The 22450-nt window shown below is 61.5% G+C and overlaps 1 protein-coding gene across 2 annotated transcripts in view; it reads left to right on the top strand.

Annotated features, from left to right (window-relative positions):
* Window positions 1–22450, top strand: part of AGAP3 (ArfGAP with GTPase domain, ankyrin repeat and PH domain 3) — a 115031-nt gene that overhangs the window by 49988 nt on the left and 42593 nt on the right. Inside the window, exons 3-9 of one of the 2 annotated variants that reach the window (XM_079301195.1) lie at window positions 3273–3360; window positions 3507–3592; window positions 4258–4399; window positions 5095–5229; window positions 7584–7711; window positions 13431–13586; window positions 17367–17459. In XM_079301195.1, the coding sequence (XP_079157321.1) occupies window positions 3273–3360; window positions 3507–3592; window positions 4258–4399; window positions 5095–5229; window positions 7584–7711; window positions 13431–13586; window positions 17367–17459 (828 nt within the window). Of the gene's footprint in view, window positions 1–3272; window positions 3361–3506; window positions 3593–4257; window positions 4400–5094; window positions 5230–7583; window positions 7712–13430; window positions 13587–15982; window positions 17013–17366; window positions 17460–22450 lie in introns of those variants that run through there. The other variant, XM_079301196.1, reaches the window with a different exon arrangement.

Here is a 22450-nt window from a genome sequence, read left to right as displayed (position 1 = left end):
CCTCAAGTGGTACAGCCCTTTCCCCAGGTTTGACATGACCTCTGGGCATCTCTGTTGCTCCAGGATTTGATCTGGCCAAAGCAGCTCTTCTAGAAGCCTGGAGGCCTTTCAGAGTCCTGGTTTAGAGTGAGTGAAGGATTTGGGTTGGAAAAGCCTTTGGAGATCATTGAGTGCAGCTGCTTCCCCAGCAGTGCCAAGGCCATGCTGGCTGTCCCCAGGTGCCACCTCCACAGGGCTGTTAGACCCCCCGGGCTGGGGGCTCCTCCCTGCCCTGGGCAGCCCTTTCCAGGAAGGGATTTCCCCAATTTCCAGCCTGAACCTCCCCTGGCCCAGCCTGAGGCTGTTCCCTCTGCTCCTGTTCCCTGGAGCACAGCCCTGTCCCCCAGCTGTCCCCTCCTGTCAGGGAGTTGTGCAGAGCTACAAGGGTCCCCTGATCCCCCTTTTCTCCAGGCTGAGCCCCTTTCCCAGCTCCCTCAGCCCCTCCTGGGGCTCCAGCCCCTTCCCCAACTGCATTCCCTGCCCTGGGCACGCTCCAGCTCCTCAAGGTCTTTTTTGTCATGAGGAGCCCAAGACTGACCCCAGCAAGAAATGTCTCCAAGCTTCACTTCTTCCCATTTTCAGGCAGCTCTGTCTCTCCTGCAGGAGCTGAGGATCTCACTGCTGTCCCTGCTTGTGTCCCCAAGCATTCAGGACTCTTTCTCCAAGGTCTTTGGAGCCGTTTTCCCTCCCTCAGTTTCCCCCAGAGCTCCCTCCCAGTGCTGCAGGCCAGGAGAAGCAGTGGCTGAGCTCTTGCAGAGGGGCACTGATGGTGGCAGGACCTGTTCCCTGTGCTCCTGCACTCCCCCAAAAGCAGTGGGGCAGAGGCTCCCACAGTGCTGACACACCTTGTGTGGCTCCAGTTTGCTGCCTCTCAGGGGCTGAGCTCCTCAGGATTGTCAGTCCTGGTTTGAAGCTCCAGGTGAGCTCAAGGACACAGAGCAGCAAGATTTTGGTGAGATGCAGGTGAGGGTTAGTGCTATGTGCAAAGTGTAACTGCAGGCTCTGTCTGGGTTTCAGAGCTGCATGCCATTGCAGGGTCTGTCTGTGGTGAGAGCCTGGCTGCTCTGTGGGCAGCACTGCACTGGGGCCCTGAGCTGCTGCCCAGGGCTGGGCTCTGCACAGCTCTCTGAGGGACCAGGGCTGTGTCTGTGTCTGTGTCAGGGGCCCCCAGCACAACACAGGGGCCACGGGGATGCTCTGGAGCCAGGCTGGGGGAGCTGGGGGAGAAGAGAAGGTTCTGGAGATGGAGCCTGTTCCAGGGCCTGAAGGGGCTCCAGGAAAGGTGGAGAGGGGCTGGGGACAAGGGATGGAGGGACAGGACACAGGGAATGGCTTCCATGGACAGAGGCAGGGTTAGGTGGAGTATATATGTGTTGGGAAAGGATTCTTGCCTGTGTCAGTGGTGAGCCCTGGTTGCCCAGAGGAGCTGCCCCTGGTCCCTGGCAGTGTCCCAGGCCAGGCTGGATGGGCTGGCAGCAGCTGGGACAGGGAAGTGTCCCTGCCCACAGCAGGGATAGCTTGGGGTCCCTCCAGCAGAGCCCATTGTGGGGTTCCATGGCTGTGTGCTGGTGCTGGCTGGGCTGCAGGGGCAGGGGCTGGGCTGTCCCACTGTCCCTGGCTGGGCAGAGCCCCTGGCTCAGCGTGGCTCCAGGGACACACCTGCAGGGTGACAGGGCTGAGCCCAGCCCTGCTCTCTGTGCTGTCACTGTGGGCACTGTCAGGTCTGCACTTCTGGGCTGACAGATGGGACAGAGGTGACAGCCCCTGGCAGCCCATGGGTCCCTGCCCCTGTCCTGCCAGTGCTGGCTCCCTTGGCACCAGAGGAGCTGGGGCTGGCACAGAGGCAGGTGTCTGTGCTCTGCTGTCCTGTGCTCTGCTGTCCTGTGCTCTGTTCTGGAGTGCTGGTGGCCCAGGGCTGGTGCCTCTGCTCCTCAGGAACATGGCCAGGGCAGGAGCCCTGGCAGGACCCAGAGCAGCAGGAGGGTTTCAGTGCCTGCCTGAGAGCTGGAGAACCTGCCTGGTGGTGACTCACCTGCCCAGCTCATCCCTGTGCCTGGAAAAGTTTGCCTGTAAACTTCCATGGTGGCAGAGGCAGCCTCAGTGTTCACAGCCACTCCTCACCCCACGTCTGCCAGCACTGCTGTGGCCATGTGGCAGCTGCACAGAACCACAGGGCCAGTGAGGCTGGAAAAGCCCTCTGAGATCAAGTCCAGCCATCAACCAGCACCACCACTGTGTTCACCATTAAACTACTCTCCTCAAGTGCTACATGCACATTTTTTAACACTTCCAGGGACAGTGGCTTGGTTCACCTTCAGCTGGAGGTGACCCCTTCCCTTTTTGTGGAAAAGGGATACCAGATGTCCCACCTAAACCTCCCCTGATGCAATTTGAGGATGTTAGCTCTTGTCCTGTCGTTAGTTACTCGGGAGCAGAGCCCAGTCCCCACCTGGCTGCACCCTCACATCAGGGAGCTGTGGAATGAGAAGGTTCCCCCTGAGCCTCCCTTTGTCCAGGCTGAGCCCTCCTGCTCCCCCAGCCAGTTCCCAGCCCCTTCAGTACAGACCTGCTCCACAGTTAAGTGGCATTAAATGGTCAGGAAGAGCCTGCCAAGGAGCAGGCTGGGCTCTGTGACTGACCAGCCCAGGACACCCACCAGCACTTACAGCCACCCAGGGGGGCTGCAGTCAGATGTGCTCCAGCCAGCTCCATGGGTGCTCAGCAGCTGTGTCCTGTGTTTGGTGCTGCTGTGTGAGTGGGTGGTACCTTGGCTCTGCTGGGACATGCTCTGGTGCTGCCCTGGTGCTGCTGCCTGGGGCTGAGCACGTGCTGGGGCTGTACCCAGCCTGGAGCTGCTCTCTGCTCCCCTCCTGCTGCCAGCTGCTGTCCTGAGCTGCAGCACCCCAACACTGGGCACGGCTGCACTGGGAGAGGAGGGTTTTGTCCCTCTGAGTTGCCTTGGGATGGCAGGTGAGGAGCAGAAAGGCTGTGCCTGTTCAGGTGAGGATGAGGGCGCTCAGTGGCCTCTGCCAGGTGGCTGTGCCCCACCTGAGCCCAATCAGCCCCCTGGCCCCCACAAACACTGGCCTGGGCCACACCTCCCTGTGTCCTCAGGGACACCTCTGCCTCTCAGCAGCACTGCTGTCAGCCCCAGCTCTGGTGTCACCTCACAGGGATGCCTGGTGTGAAGGAGCAGGTGCTGGGGACACAGGTGACCTGTGTGTCTGTTGCAGGGCATCGTGGGGAACCTGTCCAGTGGCAAGTCAGCGCTGGTGCACCGCTACCTGACCGGCACCTACGTGCAGGAGGAGTCTCCAGAGGGTAAGGGCTGCTTCCCAGGCTGGCTGCTCACTCCTCCCTGTGCTGCTGCAGGGGTCCCAGCACCTCTACCCCTGCCCTGGGGCTCTGCAGCTCCCTGCCCTCGTCTGGGGTGTCCCCCCTGCTCTGACCTGCACCTTGCCCCCAAGGTGGCCGCTTTAAGAAGGAGATCGTGGTGGATGGTCAGAGCTACTTGCTGCTGATTCGAGATGAAGGGGGCCCTCCTGAGCTCCAGGTAGGACACTCTGCTCCCTGTGGTCCTTCCACTGTCCTCTTGAGGGTCTGGGTGGGCAGTGCTGGCTGGGCTGGGGCTGGGGAGGCAGTGCTCGCTGAGCTGGGTCTGGGGGGGGCAGTGCTGGCTGGGGCTGGGGAGGCAGTGCTGGCTGAGCTGGGTCTGGGGGGCAGTGCTGGCTGGGCTGGGGCTGGGGAGGCAGTGCTGGCTGGGTCTGGGGGGGCAGTGCTGGCTGAGCTGGGTCTGGGGAGCAGTGCTGGCTGAGCTGGGTCTGGGGGGCAGTGCTGGCTGAGCTGGGTCTGGGGAGCAGTGCTGGCTGGGCTGGGGCTGGGGAGGCAGTGCTCGCTGAGCTGGGTCTGGGGGAGGCAGTGCTGGCTGGGTCTGGGGGGCAGTGCTGGCTGAGCTGGGTCTGGGGGGGCAGTGCTGGCTGGGCTGGGTCTGGGGGGCAGTGCTGGCTGAGCTGGGTCTGGGGGGCAGTGCTGGCTGGGCTGGGTCTGGGGGGGCAGTGCTGGCTGAGCTGGGTCTGGGGAGCAGTGCTGGCTGAGCTGGGTCTGGGGGGCAGTGCTGGCTGAGCTGGGTCTGGGGGGGCAGTGCTGGCTGGGCCTGGCTGTGGCTGCCCTTGCTGGTGCTCTGGGCCTGGCTCTCTGTGACCCTGCCCCTCTCTGCAGTTTGCTGCCTGGGTCGATGCAGTGGTGTTTGTGTTCAGCCTGGAGGATGAGATCAGCTTCCAGACCGTCTACAACTACTACCTGCGGCTCTGCAGCTACCGGAACACAGCCGAGGTGCCCATGGTGCTGGTGGGCACACAGGGTGAGAGCCCCCTCACTGTGACCCTGCCCAAGAGCAGGGGGTGCCAGCCCTGTGAGCACAGGGGGATCCTGGTCTCTGAGCCTCACGTGGGGCTGAGGAGGGAGTTCCTGCTCACACCATCTCAGCTTTCCCACAGGGAGTTGCCTCATCCCATGGAGCCACTTTCCTTTTGGAAATGGCATGATACCCTGGTGCTGCCTCCCCCAGCTCTGCCATCACAGGCAGGAATGAGCCTAGGCTGAAGAGTTTTCTGTGGGACAGTAGAGAGCAGAAGCAGGACATGGATGTAGGGAAAAACAGCAGAGTTGAATTTCTCATTAAACCAGGAGGATTTCTCCCTTGGATTCTTTAACATGTAGGGCTTGGCCGTGAACCCTAAAATGGTGGAGACTGACAAATCTATTTAATTTGGAAGCTGGGGCTGCCAGGCCTTGGTCCCCCCCCCTCCCTCCCAGAGGTATCCTGCCTCTGTCTGTGAAATGCCAGTGCCTGGGTGGTTTGGGAACTGAGTCAGGTTCATTTACAGAGATTGACCCGTTTTTCTACCAACCCGGGACTTTGTGATCCCATCTGTGGGGCAGTGCTGTGGGGGCGGCTCCTCTTTGTGAAGGGAGGGAGGGGGGTCCCAGAGGTGTCCTGGGAGCCGTGCAGGGTGGGGCAGCCCTGGCAGTTCAGCTGCTGTCCCTCGATTGCAGATGCCATCAGTGCCACCAACCCGCGCGTCATCGACGACTCCCGCGCTCGCAAACTCTCCAACGACCTGAAGCGCTGCACCTACTACGAGACCTGTGCCACCTATGGCCTCAACGTGGAGAGGGTCTTCCAGGATGGTAATGCACCAGGGCAGCTGCAGGGGCACCAGGGGGCTCACACAGGGGTCTGGGTTGCCCTTGCACAGGAAAGCAGCACCTGAACAGCTGCAGGGGGTTCTCACAGAGGGGTCTGGGTTGCCCTTGCACAGGACAGCAGCACCTGAACAGCTGCAGGGGGGTCTCACACAGGGGTCTGGGTTGCCCTTGCACAGGAAAGCAGCACCTGAACAGCTGCAGGGGGGTCTCACAGAGGGGTCTGTGCTGCCCTTGGTCAGGAAAGCAGCACCTGAACAGCTGCAGGGGGTTCTCACACAGGGGTCTGTAGTGCCCTTGCACAGGACAGCAGCACCTGAACAGCTGCAGGGGTAGCTCTTCCTCGTGGGAACAGTGGGAGAGAGGGTTCCTGCTTGGGCTCAGAGAGGGGTCTGCAGCACAGGGATGCTGAGGGGCACAGGAGCCTGCCCCATCTCCTGGGAGTTTGCAGTCTGCTTAAATAAACTGTGACCTTACCCTGAATGGGGTTGTGTGTGACAGGACAAGGGGGATGGCCTGGAGCTGATGGGATGAGGTGTTTCTGGAGTGGATAAACAGTCCTTCCTATGAGGTCTGGAGGTTCATGATGCAGCTGGTTTGGCATCTGGTGCATCCTGGTGCAGCTGCTTGGGGTCTCGTGGAGTCCTGGCAGTGGCAGGCTCTGGGGACCTTGCCTCACATGGCAGTCCAGTCTCCATCACACCTTGTGTTTGTATGGTGTTCCACACGAGTGATCCACCCTGATCCCAGCAGACAGGTCCCTTTCCTGGCGGGCTGGGGAGGGTCTTCACTCCCACAGCAGGAGCAGGAGGAGCTGCTGCCAGGGCCAAGGCTGCCTTCCTGTGCTGTGTGGAGTGTGTGCTGCACCTCTCACAGGTGTGTCTGGGCAGCCAGGCTGCCCCAGGGCACCATGAGAAGGACATGTGGCAGCACTGGGGGTCGCTTCCTCCTTGCTGCTTTCTCATCCTGGCAGAATTCCCCCTGGAGGTGCTGCTCACTTTGTGGGAACTGCATTCCTCCATCCTTCCCCTGTCCACAGATGCCACAGTGGCTTCTGTGGTGAGGGGAGGGCTCTTGGCATTGCCAGGAATTGCCAGGAGCTGGCCCTGGCACAGGCAGGGACAGTGCCCAGTGTCCAGTCAGGACTCCTGAGGAAGGCCTGCCCTGAGCTGGGGGCTGGTGTGGACTGTGCCTTCTGTCCTCTTGGCTCTGAAGAGGTCTGCTTAAAGAACTTTATTCTCACAGTTTTGTTTGCAGAAATCTGGGGTTCAGCAGATGCCAGGACAGTTTGCAAGGATCCATCAGTGTGGGGGGCCTCAGTTCCTGGGCTTCATTTTAAAGGTGTTTGTGTACCAGGAAAAGGTCAGGGAGCCCTGGCCATGGTGCCCTTGGTGCTGTTCTGAGGAGGAGGAGGAGGAGTGACCCAGCCCAGCCCTGCAGGGTGCAGGAGGGGCAGCAGCTGTGCTGTGGCTGTTTCCTGAGCTTGGCCTCTGCTGCAGCTCCCAGGTGCATGGTCCTGCCTGTCCTCTGCCCTGAGCACTGGCGAGGGCAGGAGGGGACAGCCAGTGGCTCCGTGGCCAGGAGCTGTGGCTGAGGTGCTGCTGCCATTGCTGCTCTCATTGTCCCCTCAGCACGGGGCCAGGCTCCAGCAGGAGCTGCCAGGGAGGCTCTGCATCCCCTGCCCAGGGGACATGTCCCAGCCCAGTGCTGGCTGGGCACACTGTGGGTCCAGCAGGGAGCAGGAAACAGCCAGAGAAGCCCCTGAGCCACTGCAGCTGTGGGCAGAGGCTCTGCCCATGTTACCCCATACCACTACTGCTAATGAGGAATTAGCCATGAGGCACTGAGACCACACTGCAGGATAACATCTCCCCAGCCCTGAAAAGAGGCACCCTGAGGTGACCTTCACCTTCCTGCATGCTGGGCCCAGGCTCTTCTACTTCCTGAGCATCAGTCAGCCTTGTCTGGGACAGTTTCTGCCACCCCTTGCACCAGTTTTTGTTCTGGTTTCTCTGTTGCCACAGGGCTCTGCTGTACAAGCAGTGAGGTGTGCCCAGGCAGTGCAGTGCTGTGCAGTGCCTGCCTCCTGGAGCTGCTGTGAGGGCTGACTGAGGAGTGGAGGCTGCCCAGGGCTTCCCCTGCAGCCCCTGGTGTCTCACGGGGTCCCTGGGGAGCTGCTGCTCCTGTGCTGCCCCAGGGGCAGCTGGGCTCTGGGCACTCAGCCTGGGCAGTGCCCATCGCTCAGGGGAAGGGCCTGGCTCTCCCTGCAGCCCTCCAGAGGAGTGTGGGAGGAGGGGGCTGCTGTCTGCACTCTGACCTGTCCCTCTCTCCCTTTGCAGTGGCTCAGAAGGTGGTGGCTCTCCGCAAGAAGCACCAGCTCTCCATCGGCCCCTGCAAGTCCCTGCCCAACTCACCCAGCCACTCGTCTGTTTCTGCAGCCTCCATCCCTTCTGTCCACATCAACCAGGTGGGGAATGGCAGGGCAGAGCCCTGTGCCTGCAGCCCTGGGCTCAGTGCCCAGCAGCTCAGCCCTGGGCTGGCTCTGCAGCAGTGGTGCCCCCCTGGTGCCTCCCCCACAGCCCAGCTGTGGCTGCCCTGTCCATGCAGGTGTCCAAGGCCAGCTGGGGCAGTGGGCTCCAGTGCAAGGTGTCCCTGCCTGTGCAGGGGCTGGAGCTAGATGCTCTCTAAGGTCCTTTCTACCCAAAGAACTCCATGATTTTATGATTGTGTGGCAGTTTGATGCTTACCATCAAGTTTCCTGTCTAAACCTCAGTGTGTGGCTCGTGGTCCCCAGGCTGTGTGGTGCTTTGGCAGACACAGCAGAGCTGTGAGGGGTGTGTGGGGGGCTCCTGGGCAGCACAGGGTGTGTGACAGGGTGGGTGGTGCTCTGGCTGCCCCAGCTGGGTGGGCACAGCTCCAGCTCCTGCTTCCCCTGGGCTCAGGAAGCTGATGGTCTGAGTGCACACCCATCTGAGGGATTTCTGAGGCCATCTGAGGGATGGGCAGCTGGGTTCAGTGCTGGGCTGAAGCAGCAGAACAGGGATGGAGGTTCCCTCCTCATGCCAGAGGATGGCTCTGTGCTGTTGGTAAGGGTTTCCAGCTCTTGGTGTGGGGAGGATGGTGATGCTGTGGGTGTTTGTTCTGTGATCCTGGAGCAGAGCTGGGGCAGGACAGGCTCCATGGGGAAGGAGATCCTTTGGGCAGCCACCTCACTGCATTCAAGCTTTGCTGCATTTCTAGTGCCCACAGAAATGCTGGTCAGGGAGAAAGGAGAGATCCTGGGCTCCATTGGTCCCCAGGGCACTCAGGAGATTCCATCTCTGGAGCAGCTGGCATAGGGACTCTGTGTCAGGGATTGCAGGAAAGCTGCCTGTGCCTGGGGGACAGCACGTGCAGCTGGTGGGTTTTCCAAAGGGAATTGATTGCCTTTCAAACTCTGGGGGTGTCAGAAGCCCAGAGCCCTGGCAGGACTCCTGGGCCCCCAGCACAGGAACCTGTCCCTGCACAGCCCTGAGCCACCTGCAGCCATCTGCAGTCATGGGACTGTAAAAGGAACCTGAAGGAGCTGCAAAAACCTGTGGGAGGGAAGAGACCCCAACACAGGAGGAGAGCAAGCTCTTGGCTGGTTTAGCTGAGGCATGAGTGCAGTGATAGGCCAAACCTGAGCTAAAACACACAGGTGTGACATGAAAGAGCTCCCTAAAGAAAGGCAGCACTTAAGGACTTACCATGGAGATGAAGTGGAGAGGAGCCACACAACACAATGAGGAGCTTTTGTTTGCCTTGTGCTGCAGGTATCAGTGTGCACAGGTGAGACTTGGGACAGAAGAATCCCCTTCCCTCCAGGTACTGCCTGCTGGGGCAGGAGGAGCCCCTGGGGCAGTGGGACTGGCATTCAGGGGCAGGAGGAGCCCCTGGGGCTGAGTTGGCAATGCTGCTCTGGGCTGGCCTGGCCCATCCTGCAGGGACAGCACTGTCCACTGTCCAGCTGGGAAGGCAGTTTTATTACAATGGGAACAAGGGGTCCCCCCAAAGAGACCCAGCCCTGGCCCTTCCCTTGTTCGGGGCACAGCTCCTCTGGCAGTAGCTTGACACTGCTGGCTGAGCCAAAGTGACTGTTTTGGGAATGGCCACTGCTTGTCTGTCTGTCAGTTGGATCAGTCCAGCTTAGTTACTGGGAGAGAGAGGGCCCAGCTGGTTTTGTGTCTGGAGGATTCCCTTCTCCTGGGACAGTGGTGCTGTGGATGGGTCCTGCTCCCCTTGCACATTGTGTGAGCTCCTTGGGAACCAGTCAAAGGCCCTGTTTTCATTTCTGCCTTTGGGGTTTTTCTCTTGTTCTGCAGTGCCTGGAGGACCTTGCTCCATCCATGGGGAGGGAGAGGGAGCTGTAGGAGCAGGTCAGCCCTGGTCAGAGTTTTCCATGAGTCACTGGATGTGCTTGGCAGGTCCCTGACCCGGGTGCTGTGTCCAGCATCAATCTGGTGCAGCAGCAGCCAGGGCCAGCTCTGGAGTCCTGCACTCCCTTGGGGACACAGATCTGTCCCTTTGGCCCTCCCATGGGTGAGGGGTGTGGATCTGCCCCCACTGGAGCAGGCACCTTGCATTCCCCAGAAGCCAGCAGCCCCAGGGAGAGCTCCCACCTGCTGCCCTGGGCTCTCCTCTCTGTGCCTTGCCCACACCTGTTGCTGAGTGAGCAGGTTGGGTGGGTTTGGGAATCCCACTCCTCACTTGGCCTGACTGCCATCCCCTCCCTCCTGGCAGCTCCTGGCCCTGCCTGCAGGGAGGGGATGGGAGTTTCTCGGGCCAGTGGGTGCTTGCAGCACCTGCAGAGTTGTTCTACCTGATTTCCTCACTTTTGCAGCCCTGTTCTGAGTCTTTCTGCAGGGCTTCTGGGATGCCTTTGGGAGTTCCCCAGGCTGTGGGTGAGTCACTGTTGCGTTTGCTGTGGGATGGCAGTTTGTCCTTCTGCCAGGAATCTGGTTCCCAGCAGCTGGCAGGAGGTACCAGGTGCCCCATGCAGGTACCTGGTGGGCTGGTGGAGGGAGCTGGGTGCCCCCAGGTCCTTGGGAGCTGCTGCCATCCCCCCTTGCTCTGGGCTGCCCAGTCTGGTGGCTCCTCTCAATGGGCTTGGTCTGCACGGGCTCTCTGGGGGCTTCATCCAACTCAGCGAGAGATCGGCTGAGGGAGGTGAAAATCCACGTTTGCAAGTGAGATGAAGCCCCAAGGGCAGCTGGGCTGAGCTGTAGCAGTGCTCTGTGGCCTGCTGCAGCACGTTCTGTCAGAGTGCAGGGGCTGCAGCAGGGCTTGGTGCCCATGGTGCCCACGTTCCACTGTCCCTGTGCTCCTCTGGCTTCTCCCTTCCCACAGACAGCAGCCTGGTGCTTGCAGTTTGCTCAGAGCCCTTCCCTGGCCCAGGCCTTGTTACACACAATTCCAGCCCCTGAGCTCCAGCTGCCTTTGTCCTTCCCAGCACCCCGTGGCTGTTGCTGCTCTTCCATGGGTTACACACTGGTGGGAAGGTTTGTCCCACGGGCGTTTCTAATTTCCAGTTCCCACGGTGTTCTCAGATTCCAGTGGTGCCCACAGGTCCCCTGGCAAAGCACCTGTCAATAGCAGACACACAGTGCTGGCCCAGAGCTGGCATCCTGGCATCTCCCACATCCCTGAGGTTGGTGCTGTCCCTGGATCCCACGGCAGTTCTCCCTGCTCCACTGGGGAGGATTGCTCTCAGGATTGCCTGAGCCACTCTCTCTTTGAAGGATTTTCTCCTCTGCCTCCAGACTGGGGCAGCTTGCCTCCCCAGCCTGCTGTGAGCCATCCTCCCCCCCAGAGCCCTTCCTGAGGCTCGGTGAGTGGGACATGGGAGGCTCAGGGGTCGGTGTCCTTTGTCACTCAGGGACAGTAACCTTGGCTCCAGCACAGGCACAAGTTGTTCTGGCCAGGCAGAAATGACACACAGCACTGTGTGGAGTAAGTAAAATATAAACCAGGGTGTAGCAGAATTTCTGCTTTGATGCTTCAGTGTCCATCAGCTGCATCCACAGGGTTTGTTCCTGCCCTGGCAGGAGCTCAGGCTCTGCATCCTCCCCACAGTCCCAGCATCATGCCAGGGTTACTGAGACGTGGCCAGCAGCTGCTCTGGGGGGTTAGCCATGCCCAGCTCACTGTTCCTGTGGCAGGTTGTCCGTGCTGCTGCATCCTCCTTCTCTTCCTGGAGAGTTTCACTTTCCTTGGCCTGGTTCCCATGTGATGAATCAGTTTGACACAGACTGCACGTGTGCCCTGGGTGGCCCTGGCTCTGCAGCTCTTCCTTTTCACAGCACCTGAGAGCTCCTGTGTGGCTGCTGGCCCCAGGACTGGCAGCAGCTCTCTCTGTTGAGGCTTCACAAGTCACTGGCAGGTGACTTTGTCCCTTTGTGTTCTGGTGGTCACCCTGGGGCTGGGCAGCAGAACCTTCTTGTCCAGCTTGGGGTTCCTCAGCCTCAGACCAGCTCCCAGGCCACATTCCCTTCTCAGGACAGAGTTCCCAGCCTCTGTACCTGTGGGAAAGCACAACAGACCAGGTTCCCTCTTGTTCTGTATTTTAGGACTCCAGAAATGTTCCTGTTTCCAGACAGGCTGGGATGGTGTGAGCCACCCACCTGCTCACAGCAGGGAATTACTTTCCTTGCTCTGCCTTTGTGGGGAGCAGCTGAAATGCTGCTTGGGTGGGGTTTTTTTCTCTTAGGTTCTCCTTGTGTCTTCTCCCATACCTCTTGTCAAATACAAGGGGATCCATGGCCTGGGGTGAAGGTTGCACCTCTCTCTCAGCCTGGGCTGTGGGTCACTGCTCTGCCTGTGCAGCCCCTTTTCACACTTCTCTGAACTGCTTGGCTCAGAATCAGGGCATGGGGGTCTCTGGCCAAGCCCCTTCAGCACACCATCACCCTTCAATGGGCTGCATTCCTGCTCGGAGTGTAGGTGGGATGGAGGAAGTCACTGGCCTTGGTGCCACCACTCTGCAGGTGTGGAGCTGGGAGGAGGTGAGCTGGCTCTTCTGGGTGCTGGAGCTCACCTGCCCTTCTCAGGCAGCTCCTCCACGAGTTTGTGAAACACTGTTCAGAACTGCCCAGGAGCTCAGGCTGCCGTGTGCTGTGTCACAGTGAGATGTCCTGGCTGCAGACCTGAAATGCTTCCATGTGTTTCTGGGATGTGCCTCAGCCCCTGTCCAGGGCTGCCCACCCTGCTGCCATGGGCAGGGGGGGGTGAGCAGCCTTGTCTGGCAGAGATGTGTTGGTGCATGGCTGCACGCTTGGATCTTCTGCTGCCATAAAGTCCAGTGGGGTGTTGGGGAAGCCCCTGGTGCTCCCAGGCACGGGCCACTGCAGCCCTGGGAGGTGTGTGCCAGCCTCAGGCTCTGCTCAGAGAGACCCCCACACCTGCAAAAGAGATGGGTTTCACACACAGTGTGAGCTTGGGGTGGGCACTCTGTGTCAGGGCATGGGAGGTGAAGGCTGGAGTCCTGGGGACACGCATCCCCACTGTCTGTCCTTGTGAGACAGGGATTGATGAGTGGGGCTGGGAGCTGGGCAGGCTGGGGCTGCCTCACGTCTGCTGGGCTCAGTGGAGAGGAAGGGAGTGACTGCCCGAGGAGAATGACCCCAGTCCTGTGTTGTGGGGGCAGGGGAGGTGCCCTGGCTGTGCCCCTCTGCTGGCACAGCTGCCTGGGACCCTGCTGCCTCAGGCCTTGTTCACTCCTCTGGAAGGCCTTCAGCTCACTTTCTCTGGCCATTTGCTGCCCTTCTCTTTGATTTCAGAACCTGAACATTTTACTGGTGAAAAAACAAGAGCAGAAAGAGAGGAAAGGCTTCCCAAGCCCCTCTGTTGAGCAGAAGCAGTGCCTGGCACTGGATGTGTCTCTGGCTTGCCCAGAGAGGTTGTGAGCTCCCCATCCCTGGAAGCATCTGAGGCCAGGTTGAATGGGGCTTGGAGCAATCTGGGCTAGTGGAAGTTGTCCCTGCCCGTGGCAGGGGGTTGGAGCTGAGTGTTCTGTAACGTCCCTCCCAGCCAGAAGGGTTCCATGATTTTTTGGGTGTCTCCCAGTCCCGGTCCCGCGCGGCGCTGGCTGCCCTGGGGCAGGTGTGCTCCTGCAGTCCTGCCCAGGCAGCCTGTCTCTGCCCTCCCTGACCATCCCTGTCCTCCTGCAGGCCACCAACGGTGGAGGAGCCTTCAGTGACTACTCCTCCTCGGTGCCCTCCACCCCCAGCATCAGCCAGCGCGAGCTGCGCATCGAGACCATCGCTGCCTCCAACACGCCCACGCCCATCCGCAAGCAGTCCAAGCGGCGCTCCAACATCTTCACGGTGAGCAGCTGGGGGAGCAGCCTGCTGGCAGCAGGGGGGGCCGGGGCAGGGCGGCCAGCCTGAGCCCCTGGGCAGGGTGACCCTGCTGTGCTGGCGGGGGTGGCCTGTGACAGGGAGGGACCTGCAGGGACCGTGCTGCTGCAGGCTGCTTCAGGCAGAGTGTGCGTGCATGGGGGGCCCCTGGGAGCAGGACATGGCTCACACACGGCTGTGCAGGCTGCACTGCGGGTGTGCAGGGTGTGGGAGCTCCTGCTCGGGGCAGGGAGCGTGCCCAGCACCAGTGACTCTGCCATCTCCTCCTGGGGCTGCACACCCCCAGCGTGGCACAGAGCCCCTGCTCCTGGGGCCCCTGCTCCTGGGGCTCCCGTTTGGTGCCATGCTGCTGTGCCCAGTGGTGCTGTGCAGGGCTCAGCACCTGGCACGGGCCCCAGTGCTCCTGTTATGAGTGCTGCGTGCCTAGGGCGGCGCGGGGGAGCTGCAGTGGGTGTGCAGGGAGGGAGGGCAGAGGGGAGGCAGCGGAGCTGTGGGCCCCAGGTGGAGCAGGGAGCATTTGCAGCCCTCAGCTGTGCTGGTTGCCTTGCAGCCTGCCTCTGTGCACGCTCTCACACCATGCACAGTGTGCCCGGCCCTGCCCTCACACTCACCCTGCTCTGAGCACAGCCATGAGTGTCCCCTCGCTGTGAGCACACACCTGTCCCGGTCCCGTGTCCAGCATAGGTGTGGCCTGTGTTCTGTGTATGTGTGCAGGCTCCGGCCGTGCTCCTGTGCCCATCTCAATGTGCTTTCCAGCCACCATTGCTCAGCACACTGTGTCTGCTGTCTGTGCAGCTGGCACCACAAAGCCCTTGTACGTGTTGCACCGTGTCACCCCTGTGACCAGCCGCTACTGCTCCAAGCCAGACCACACAAATCCAGTGTCCTGTGCCCCATTCCTCTCACTCCACCATTGGCATCCCAGATTCCCCACTCCTGGTGCTGGGAATGTGCCCATCTCCCTTGGCTTCTGACACCGTGGCAGCTTCTGCGCTGGCCTCTCGAATTCTCTGTGCATTCCCCGCTGCATCTCCTGCACCCCAGCTCTCTGTGCACCCCAGGCCCACGCTCACCCTGTCCGTGTGCTGTGCTCCTGCTGCCAGCACACACCACCCTGCAGCAGGTCCCCACTCCTAATGCATGGTTGTTCCCTCACTGCCTTCCCCTCCATGTGCTCTGCCCTCTGCAATGCCCTACAGCTGTCCCACTGTACTGGAGCTGTCCCAGTGCCCTGGAGCTGTCCAGTTCCTCTGGAATGCTCTATACCTGTCCCAAAGCTCTGTACCTGTCCCAGTGCCCTGTGGCTGTCCCCTGTGCCCATGCTCTGTGCTCCCGCTGCAGCAGCTCTGGCAGTGCTGTCGCTGTGCCCGCCGTTCTCTGTGTCACACTCTGCTGTGCCATCTGCTCGCCGCGCCGATGCCATGATGTGATGCCATGATGCCATGATGATGTGATGCCGTGATGCTGTGATGCCATGATGCTGTGATGCCATGATGCCATGATGATGTGATGCTGTGATGCCGTGATGTGATGCCATGATGCTGTGATGCCACGTGCCCCGCGCCCGGACTCGCCGCCGGCTCTCTGGAGCCCTGTGCTCGCTCAGGGGGTGGGCTCACGCTTGGGGAGCAGGAGGGGGTCGCTGCGGGGCTTGGCTTGTTGGCTGTGGCGTCATCGTGCGTGCAGGTGCCACTGCTCACCATGGCTCACGCTTGCTCTGCGCCGCGCCAGGGGCTCACCTCACTGCTTGCTCTGTGCTGCTGCACATCCATGGCTCACCTTGGCGTCTTCACCCATCTGGTCGTGGCAGCAGCAGCAGCTCCCGACACCCACCACAGCGGGACAGGACCAGGAAGGGCGGGCGGGGCAGGAAGGGCAGGCTGTTTTCTGCCGCTAGCTTTTCCCAGGCAGGCAGCGCAGGTGTAGCCAGCAGCCTTCGTCCTTGAGGGGTCCCCAGGTGGGCACAGGCCTGTCCCAGGTGCAGTGCTCGGCCCAGCTCTGGGAGCCACTGCAGCCCCAGCCCCGAGCTATGCCTGACTCCTTTGCTCTTCTCCTCCTTTCCTCCTCCTTTCCTCCCCATTCTCCTCCTCTTCTACTCCTCTCTTCTACCCTCCTCCTCCTCCTCTCTCCTGCTCCCCTCCCACTCCCCCTGGGTCACGTTCCCCCCCGGGGGTCTGTGTGCCCCAGAGCTGCAGGTGGACACAAACTGCGCCCACCCCTCCCGGCCCAGCCCCAGCCCCCTGCTGCTGCCGCCGGCCCCTCCGTGGCCTGTCCGTGCTGTCCGCCGGCACCCATCACTGACAGACTCGTGTCCGTGTTCTGAGTATAACTTGCCAAACTCTTTATTCTTTCGATATTTGCAGATATGTGCCACTGTTTCCAACTTTTCATCAACAAAAAGGCCTTTCCAACTCCTTCCAAATTAGAAGATCCGGGTGGTTACACACGGCACCTCTGTACAAATTCTCTCACTTTTCATTGCCTCTCCAGGGCCGGATAAGGGATGGGCACTGGGATTGATCTAAGATTAGAGGCTCGCCCGCCCTCCAGCCAGCATGGGTCCCCCCCTCGGAGACACGCAGGAGCCTTTTAAATCCCCCCAATGTAAAGTCTAGGAAGCGCTGAGACGGCCTGCGCCTGCACTTTAAGCTGGGACATTTCTGGGCCTGCTGGAAGCTGTCTGGGCACTGCCCCTTCTCGGGGATGCCAGGCGGACGACCCCGCTGGGATGGGAAGACCTGCGGCCGCACCGGGACCGGGACAGCGCGTGGAGCTGGATGGCCCAGAGACGCTTTGCTGCTGCCCGCGGGCGCCGCTGCAGCGCTGCCGCTCCGCTCTCCTCCCCTCTGCACCTCCGCAGCCTGCATGGACTCCTGCTCCTCCTCTCCTCTCCTCGCAGCCGAGCAGCCAGCTGTGTCTCTTTAGTTTTCTTCTCTTTCGATCTCTTTGTTTGGTTCCGGGCCCCCAGTCTGGTGAATCGGTGTCCCAGGCGCGCGGGGCTCGTATCCCTTTCTGATCCAAAGCACACGGGGCCCTCCTGGACCGAGGGGGTGTGTAGGACGCTCCAGAGAGACGCTGCCGCTGCCTCCTGCCATTGTTGTGATTCTGAATGTATTGGTTGTGCTCCATGCCATGTATGACTTGGTATTTCCCTCTGTCCTAAGCACTTTGAATGAGTTCTGCTCAACAGACTGTAAATTTCATATTGTATTTATCAGAGTTCGCTCTCCCCGCGGCCCTCGGGCGCTGCTGGGTCCTGCTCTCGCCGCTCTAGACGTGTGGTAGATATTTATTGTCCATGCTCTTTTGTAAGGGGCTGGTATCTCTGCCCGGTGACCTGTGCTACTTTGTATGGTGCAAGTGTGTTACCAGAATAAATCTGTTGGATTAGTAGAGGTGTGAGTTCCTTCACTGCCTGAGCCTCTCCTGCTTCCATCCATGCTCCACCTGCATCCCACGCCATTTCTGTCTGTCGCCATGTCCTGTGTGCCCCCCGGGAGGGGTTGCCCTCATAGCCCCGCTCTGCCAGGAGGTGGACAGCTCTGCTTGCAGTGGGGGGAGAGGAGAGAGAGAGGAGAGCCGGCTGGGTTTGGGCCGAGTGTCCGAGCGTCCCTAGGGCGCCGGGTGAGGGCCTGGGCGCCGGCGGAGCTGGCCGGGGAGAGCCGGGTCTGGAGCCTGCCGGGGACAGGGGCCGCGTCCTCCGGGGCCCGTGCCCGGCTCTAACGCCCTGTGTCTCTTCTCTTCCAGTCTCGGAAGGGCGCGGACCCGGAGCGCGACAAGAAGGTGCCGGAGTGTAAAGCGGACAGTATTGGCAGCGGGCGGGCCATTCCCATGAAGCAGGTTCGGTGCTCCCCTCGCCCTGACACCGCAGGCTCCGGGCAGCCTGGGCTGGGGCTGCTGGGGGCTGCCTGGGGCTGCCTGGAGCCCCTGTGCCCCAGGGACTGGCTGGAGGCTGCCTGGGGCTGCCTGGAGCCCCTGTGCCCCAGGGACTGGCTGGGGGCTGCCTGGGGCTGCCTGGAGCCCCTGTGCCCCAGGGACTGGCTGGGGGCTGCCTGGAGCCCCTGTGCCCCAGGGACTGGCTGGGGGCTGCCTGGGGCTGCCTGGAGCCCCTGTGCCCCAGGGACTGGCTGGGGGCTGCCTGGAGCCCCTGTGCCCCAGGGACTGGCTGGGGGCTGCCTGGAGCCCCTGTGTCCAGGGGGCTGGCTGAGGGGCTGCCAGGGGCTGCCTGAGAGCTGGCTGGAGCCCCTGTTCTCAGGAGGCTAGCTGGTGTTCCTGTGCCAGGGGGCTGCCTGGGGGCTGGCTGGTGTCCCTGTACTGGGGGGCTGCACACCCCCCAGGAGCAGCAGCGAGCCCTGCTGGGTGCTGCTGTGCAGCCTGTGCTGGGCTGCATGGGGGCTGCGTGGGGCTGTGGCTGCAGAGCAGTTCCAGCAGATGGCATCCATGCCCCGCTGCAGCCACTCTGCTCCTTCTCTGCTCCTGTTCCCTTCCACTCCTGCTGCTGCTGCTGCTGCTGCCAGGGCAGGAGGGGGGTTCCCATCCTCACAGGGTGCTACAAAGAGCTGTGAGCGCAGTGCCTACACTGTGAGTCGCTGGCAGAATGAGGGAGGCACTGCTCTCTCCAGCAGCAGTGCCTTCTGCTCCTGCCTCTTGGCTTCCAGGGTGCTTGAGCTGCCTGGATCCGCCCCACAGGGATGCCTGCCCCAGTGTCCATCACTGGCAAGCAGTGGTGGCTGATGTGCCAGCGAGCCAGGTGGTGCGGATTGCCTGGATGGTGTTTCCATCAGAATTTCCTTGCATTTCGGGAAAGACTGATCTGGCAGTGCCTGGTTGTGCTCCTGCCTTGCACTTTGTGCTCGTGTTGTGCATGCATTTCCCCTCTGCTGGCCCCTCTGTGCCCCATGTGCCCCCCAGCACTGCCAGGGCTGAGTTGCACAGGGCCAGTTGTGTCTCTGCATTGCAGGAGTGCTGGGATGTGAGGCAGGAGAGTAGAGGCTCCATCCTGCCAGGTTCTGGCTGCCTGGTATGATTCCGTGCTGGGATTCCATGGGGAAGGACTCAGTGAGTCCAGGCTAGCTGGGGAGTGCAGTGTGGGTCAGAAGGGAGACCCTGCTCAGTGCTGGAGCTGCCAAAGCCCCTGCCCTTGCCCACCCTTGGAGCAGTGCTGAGGCAGGTGTGTGCAGGGCTGTTGGTGCTCCGGGCAGGGGCTGTGCTGAGAGCAGGCTGGGGGTAGGAAGGCTCTGGGAGGGTCAGCTCTGGGGCCAGGAGCAGTGACAGCAGCAGTGCCAGGCTGGGGACAGTGGGATCTCACACATGGGGCTCTCTCCTGAGGTGCCCACGTCTGGCACAGCCCCAGCAGGAGGAGGCAGCCCAGCTGCACACGGGGCCATCCCCTGCTCTCCGTGCCACAGGGCCTGCTGGTGGGCAGGGCTTGTTTGTGGTGGGTTGTTGTTGATGTACAGTGGGTTGTTGGTGTGCAGGGGTTATTGGTGTGCAGGGGTTGTTTATTGCCCTGGATTTTTGTTTTGCAGTGGCAGTGCCCATATGCTTTGGTTTGGGATCAACAGGGGAAGCAGTGGGTGGTTGTTCTGTAGTGAGGTAGAGGAGGCTGAGTAGAGCAGCTGGAGCCCTCAGTGAGACCTGACTTGGTTTCCCAGATCCTGCTGCTTCCTGCTGGAGGGCTGCTCCTGAGAGGGACCTGGCAGCCTCTTGTGCCTGGACCTTTGTGTTCCTTTTCCCAGGGTCTCCATACCCAGCAGGGCAGGGTGATTGCTTTACCTGCTCCTGTGCCTCTGTGCTGCTGACAGGGCCTGGCCTGCTGCAGGCTGTGTTGGTTTAGTGGGATTAAGTCACTCCATGCTGTTCCTGTGTGAAATGGGGAGAGCTGGGGCCAACAGAGGTGCAGGTCTGCAGGCACAACCTGTGCATCCTTTCTGGGCTTTGCAGGGAGGAGGAGGTGGCAAGCTGCTGCCTGGTGCAGGACTAGGCAGAGGGACCAGCTCATGGCAGCAGCAGCTCACAAGGAGAGCAGAGAGTTCCCGTGGGAGATGCAGGTGCATGCTGGGTTCAGGACTGCCAGAGCTGCAGGAGGTGATTTCACAGAGATCAGAGATGCTGGCAGTGTTTTTACAGCAGCATACCTGGGGCAAGTGGTGTTTGACAGGTGGGCACAGCAGATACCCACACGTGGCTTGTGGGAAGGGGCTGTCAGGGGGTCCATAGTGAGGTTGGCACTGCAGCTTGGCACATTCCTGCTGTGGCCCTGTGCCACCAATGGGGACAGGAGCAAAGACTGCCAGGAGGTGCAGCTCCGTGTCACAGAGATTTGGGACGGGGTGGTGGCTCTGGTCTCTGGTATGGATCTGCCCTTCTGGAATGGTGGAGGTCTCCCTGCTTGCTCTCTCTGAGGCACTGGAGAGTGGGGCCTGCAGTCAGTTTCCCTCTTAGATGCTCCCTGCTCCTGCCTAGCTGTAAGAGCAGAGAGCTGGAGGGTTTGGGGCTGTGGGTGCAAAGGGGCAGGATCTGCTGCCCGGCCTTGTGGCCAGCGTGGGCTGTTGGCTTCCCTTGGCATGGGCACTGCTGGGCTGGCAGGTTGGGTGCTGGGGCTGCGGGCAGGTCAGCTCAGGAGCAGCTGGGTTCCTGTGCAGGGCAGAGCCAGGCTGCTCCGTGCTTCCCTTGGCAGCCAGGGCTGAAGGCAGCGTGCTGTGGGGCAGCAGGCACTGTGAGCCCCTTCCCTTCCTGCTCTCTGTGAGCAGAACAAGCGTTGGGAAGTGCTGGAGCCTCCTCCTCAGGAGAGACCTGGGGTTTGCATGGAGCCAGGAAGCAGGAGGCTGGGCTGGATGCTGCACAAACACTGGGAGCCTTGCCTGAGGAGGGATGTGTGTCGCTGCTGCAGGGTGCTTGGTTGTCACTTGCCACTGCCTTCTCCGGCACAGCACCTCTGGGTGACCTGAGCCGTCTCCCTTACGCACTTCTGGAAAAGATAGGGCTCCCCAAGGGGACAGGGAGACTGTGGCTGCTGGGGTCCCCCAGGCACCCTCCAGGCAGCCGGTGCCTCTGGCAGGGCTGCTCTGTGCCACGACTCAGGGTCTGTGTGCCACAGCCTCCTGTCGGCATGCTCTGCCAGGCTGCAGCAGTTCCTTCATGCCTGGACATTGTCCCCAAGAAGTGGGTTAATTAGGCCAGGAATCAAAGCTTCCTCAGCTGTTTGTAACCAGGACTGAGCTCCTAATTGCACATCCAGCAGATCTGTGTGGAAGGCTTTGAGGAGCACGCTGGCAGCCCGGGGGTCCCTGGCTGCCAGGGGGTCCCGTGGCAGCCCGGTGGTCCCCTGGAGCACACTGGTAGCCCGGGGGTCCCTGGCAGCCCGGGGGTCCCTGCCCTGGCCCGGCTCTGCTCGCCCTGCACTCCAGCAGGGCCCAGGGCGGGCGGCTCCTCCTCCTTGGGAGCTGGGATCATGCTGGGAGCTTAGATTACATTTAAATTGCCATTTGCATTTTCCAATCAATACGCGACTTCACAATTAAGTTTGGTGTTAAAATTCTTAGCAAAAAGTGAGTGGAAGGGAGATTTGTGGAGTAAACGAGTCCTCTGGGGGCCATCGCCGCTGCCTGCTTCATTACGCTGCATATTGCTGCTGCTGCTTTTCCGAGCTGAGCTGGGAGCGGGACACGGGACAGCCAGGGGCTGGCAGGGGACACGGGACAGCCAGGGGCTGGCAGGGGACACGGACAGCGAGGGGCTGGCAGGGGACACGGGACAGCCAGGGCCTGGCAGGGGACACGGGACAGCCAGGGGCTGGCAGGGGACACGGACAGCGAGGGGCTGGCAGGGGACAGGGGACAGCCAGGGGCTGGCAGGGGACACGGGACAGCCAGGGGCTGGCAGGGGACACGGGACAGCCAGGGGCTGGCAGGGGACACGGACAGCGAGGGGCTGGGCTCCCCTGTGTGGGGCACGGGCCGAAGCCGGGGAGCAGCTTTCCCTGCGGCCGTGCCCAGTGCAGGGTGAGGCTCCGGGAGCCGCGGGCAGCCCGGCCGGCGGCAGTGCGGGGACACGGGCACACCCCGGGCGGCGGCAGTGCGGGGACACGGGCACACCCCGGGCGGCGGCAGTGCGGGGACACGGGCACACCCCCGCGGGGACACGGGCACACCCCGGGCGGCGGCAGTGCGGGGACACGGGCACACCCCGGGCGGTGACAGTGCGGGGACACGGGCACACCCGGGCGGTGACCAGTGCTGGGACACGGGCACACCCCCGCGGGGACACGGGCACACCCCGGGCGGTTGTCCCTGCTGGGCTCCTCCCGGCTCGCTGCAGGCCGAGGCTGAGCAGCTGCAGCCCGGCTGCTCCCTGCAGGAGCCTGCGCTGGGGCACTGCAGGGCTGCACTGATGCAGCGGGCTGCACTCAATCGAGCAGGGGCAGGAGCTGTTCTGCACCGTGCTACCAAACGCCGGGTCAGGCTGGAACTGAGCCAGGTTTAAGGCCAGAAGGGGGATTGTCATGCCCAGAGGAGATCACTGTGTCCAGAAGGAATTGTCACACTCAGAAGCCAGAGAATTCCACACTTCTGTTCTGTTTGCTTTGAGTCAGATCTGTAACTTCAGCCCGGTCTGGAGCAGATTTGTTTGAAAGATACCGAACAAGTGTTCTGAATTCCAGAGAACTCACCATTTACCTGGGTGAGCTGGTGGATGTTGAACTGGCTTTGTGTGGGAGGAGGAGCAATCGTTTTCATACCCTGTGTGGGAAATGTGTGGCCAGCTGTGGTGTTAGAGAGGACAGTCTTGGGGGGGGTCCAGAGCCAGTGCTGAGGAAATGTGGGTGCTGC

The sequence above is a fragment of the Erithacus rubecula genome, assembly GCF_903797595.1.
Source record: "Erithacus rubecula genome assembly, chromosome: 3".
NCBI classification, from domain to species: Eukaryota; Metazoa; Chordata; class Aves; order Passeriformes; family Muscicapidae; genus Erithacus; species Erithacus rubecula.
Note: the sequence above shows the minus strand (reverse complement) of the source record. Positions and strands in the feature narration are given on the sequence as shown.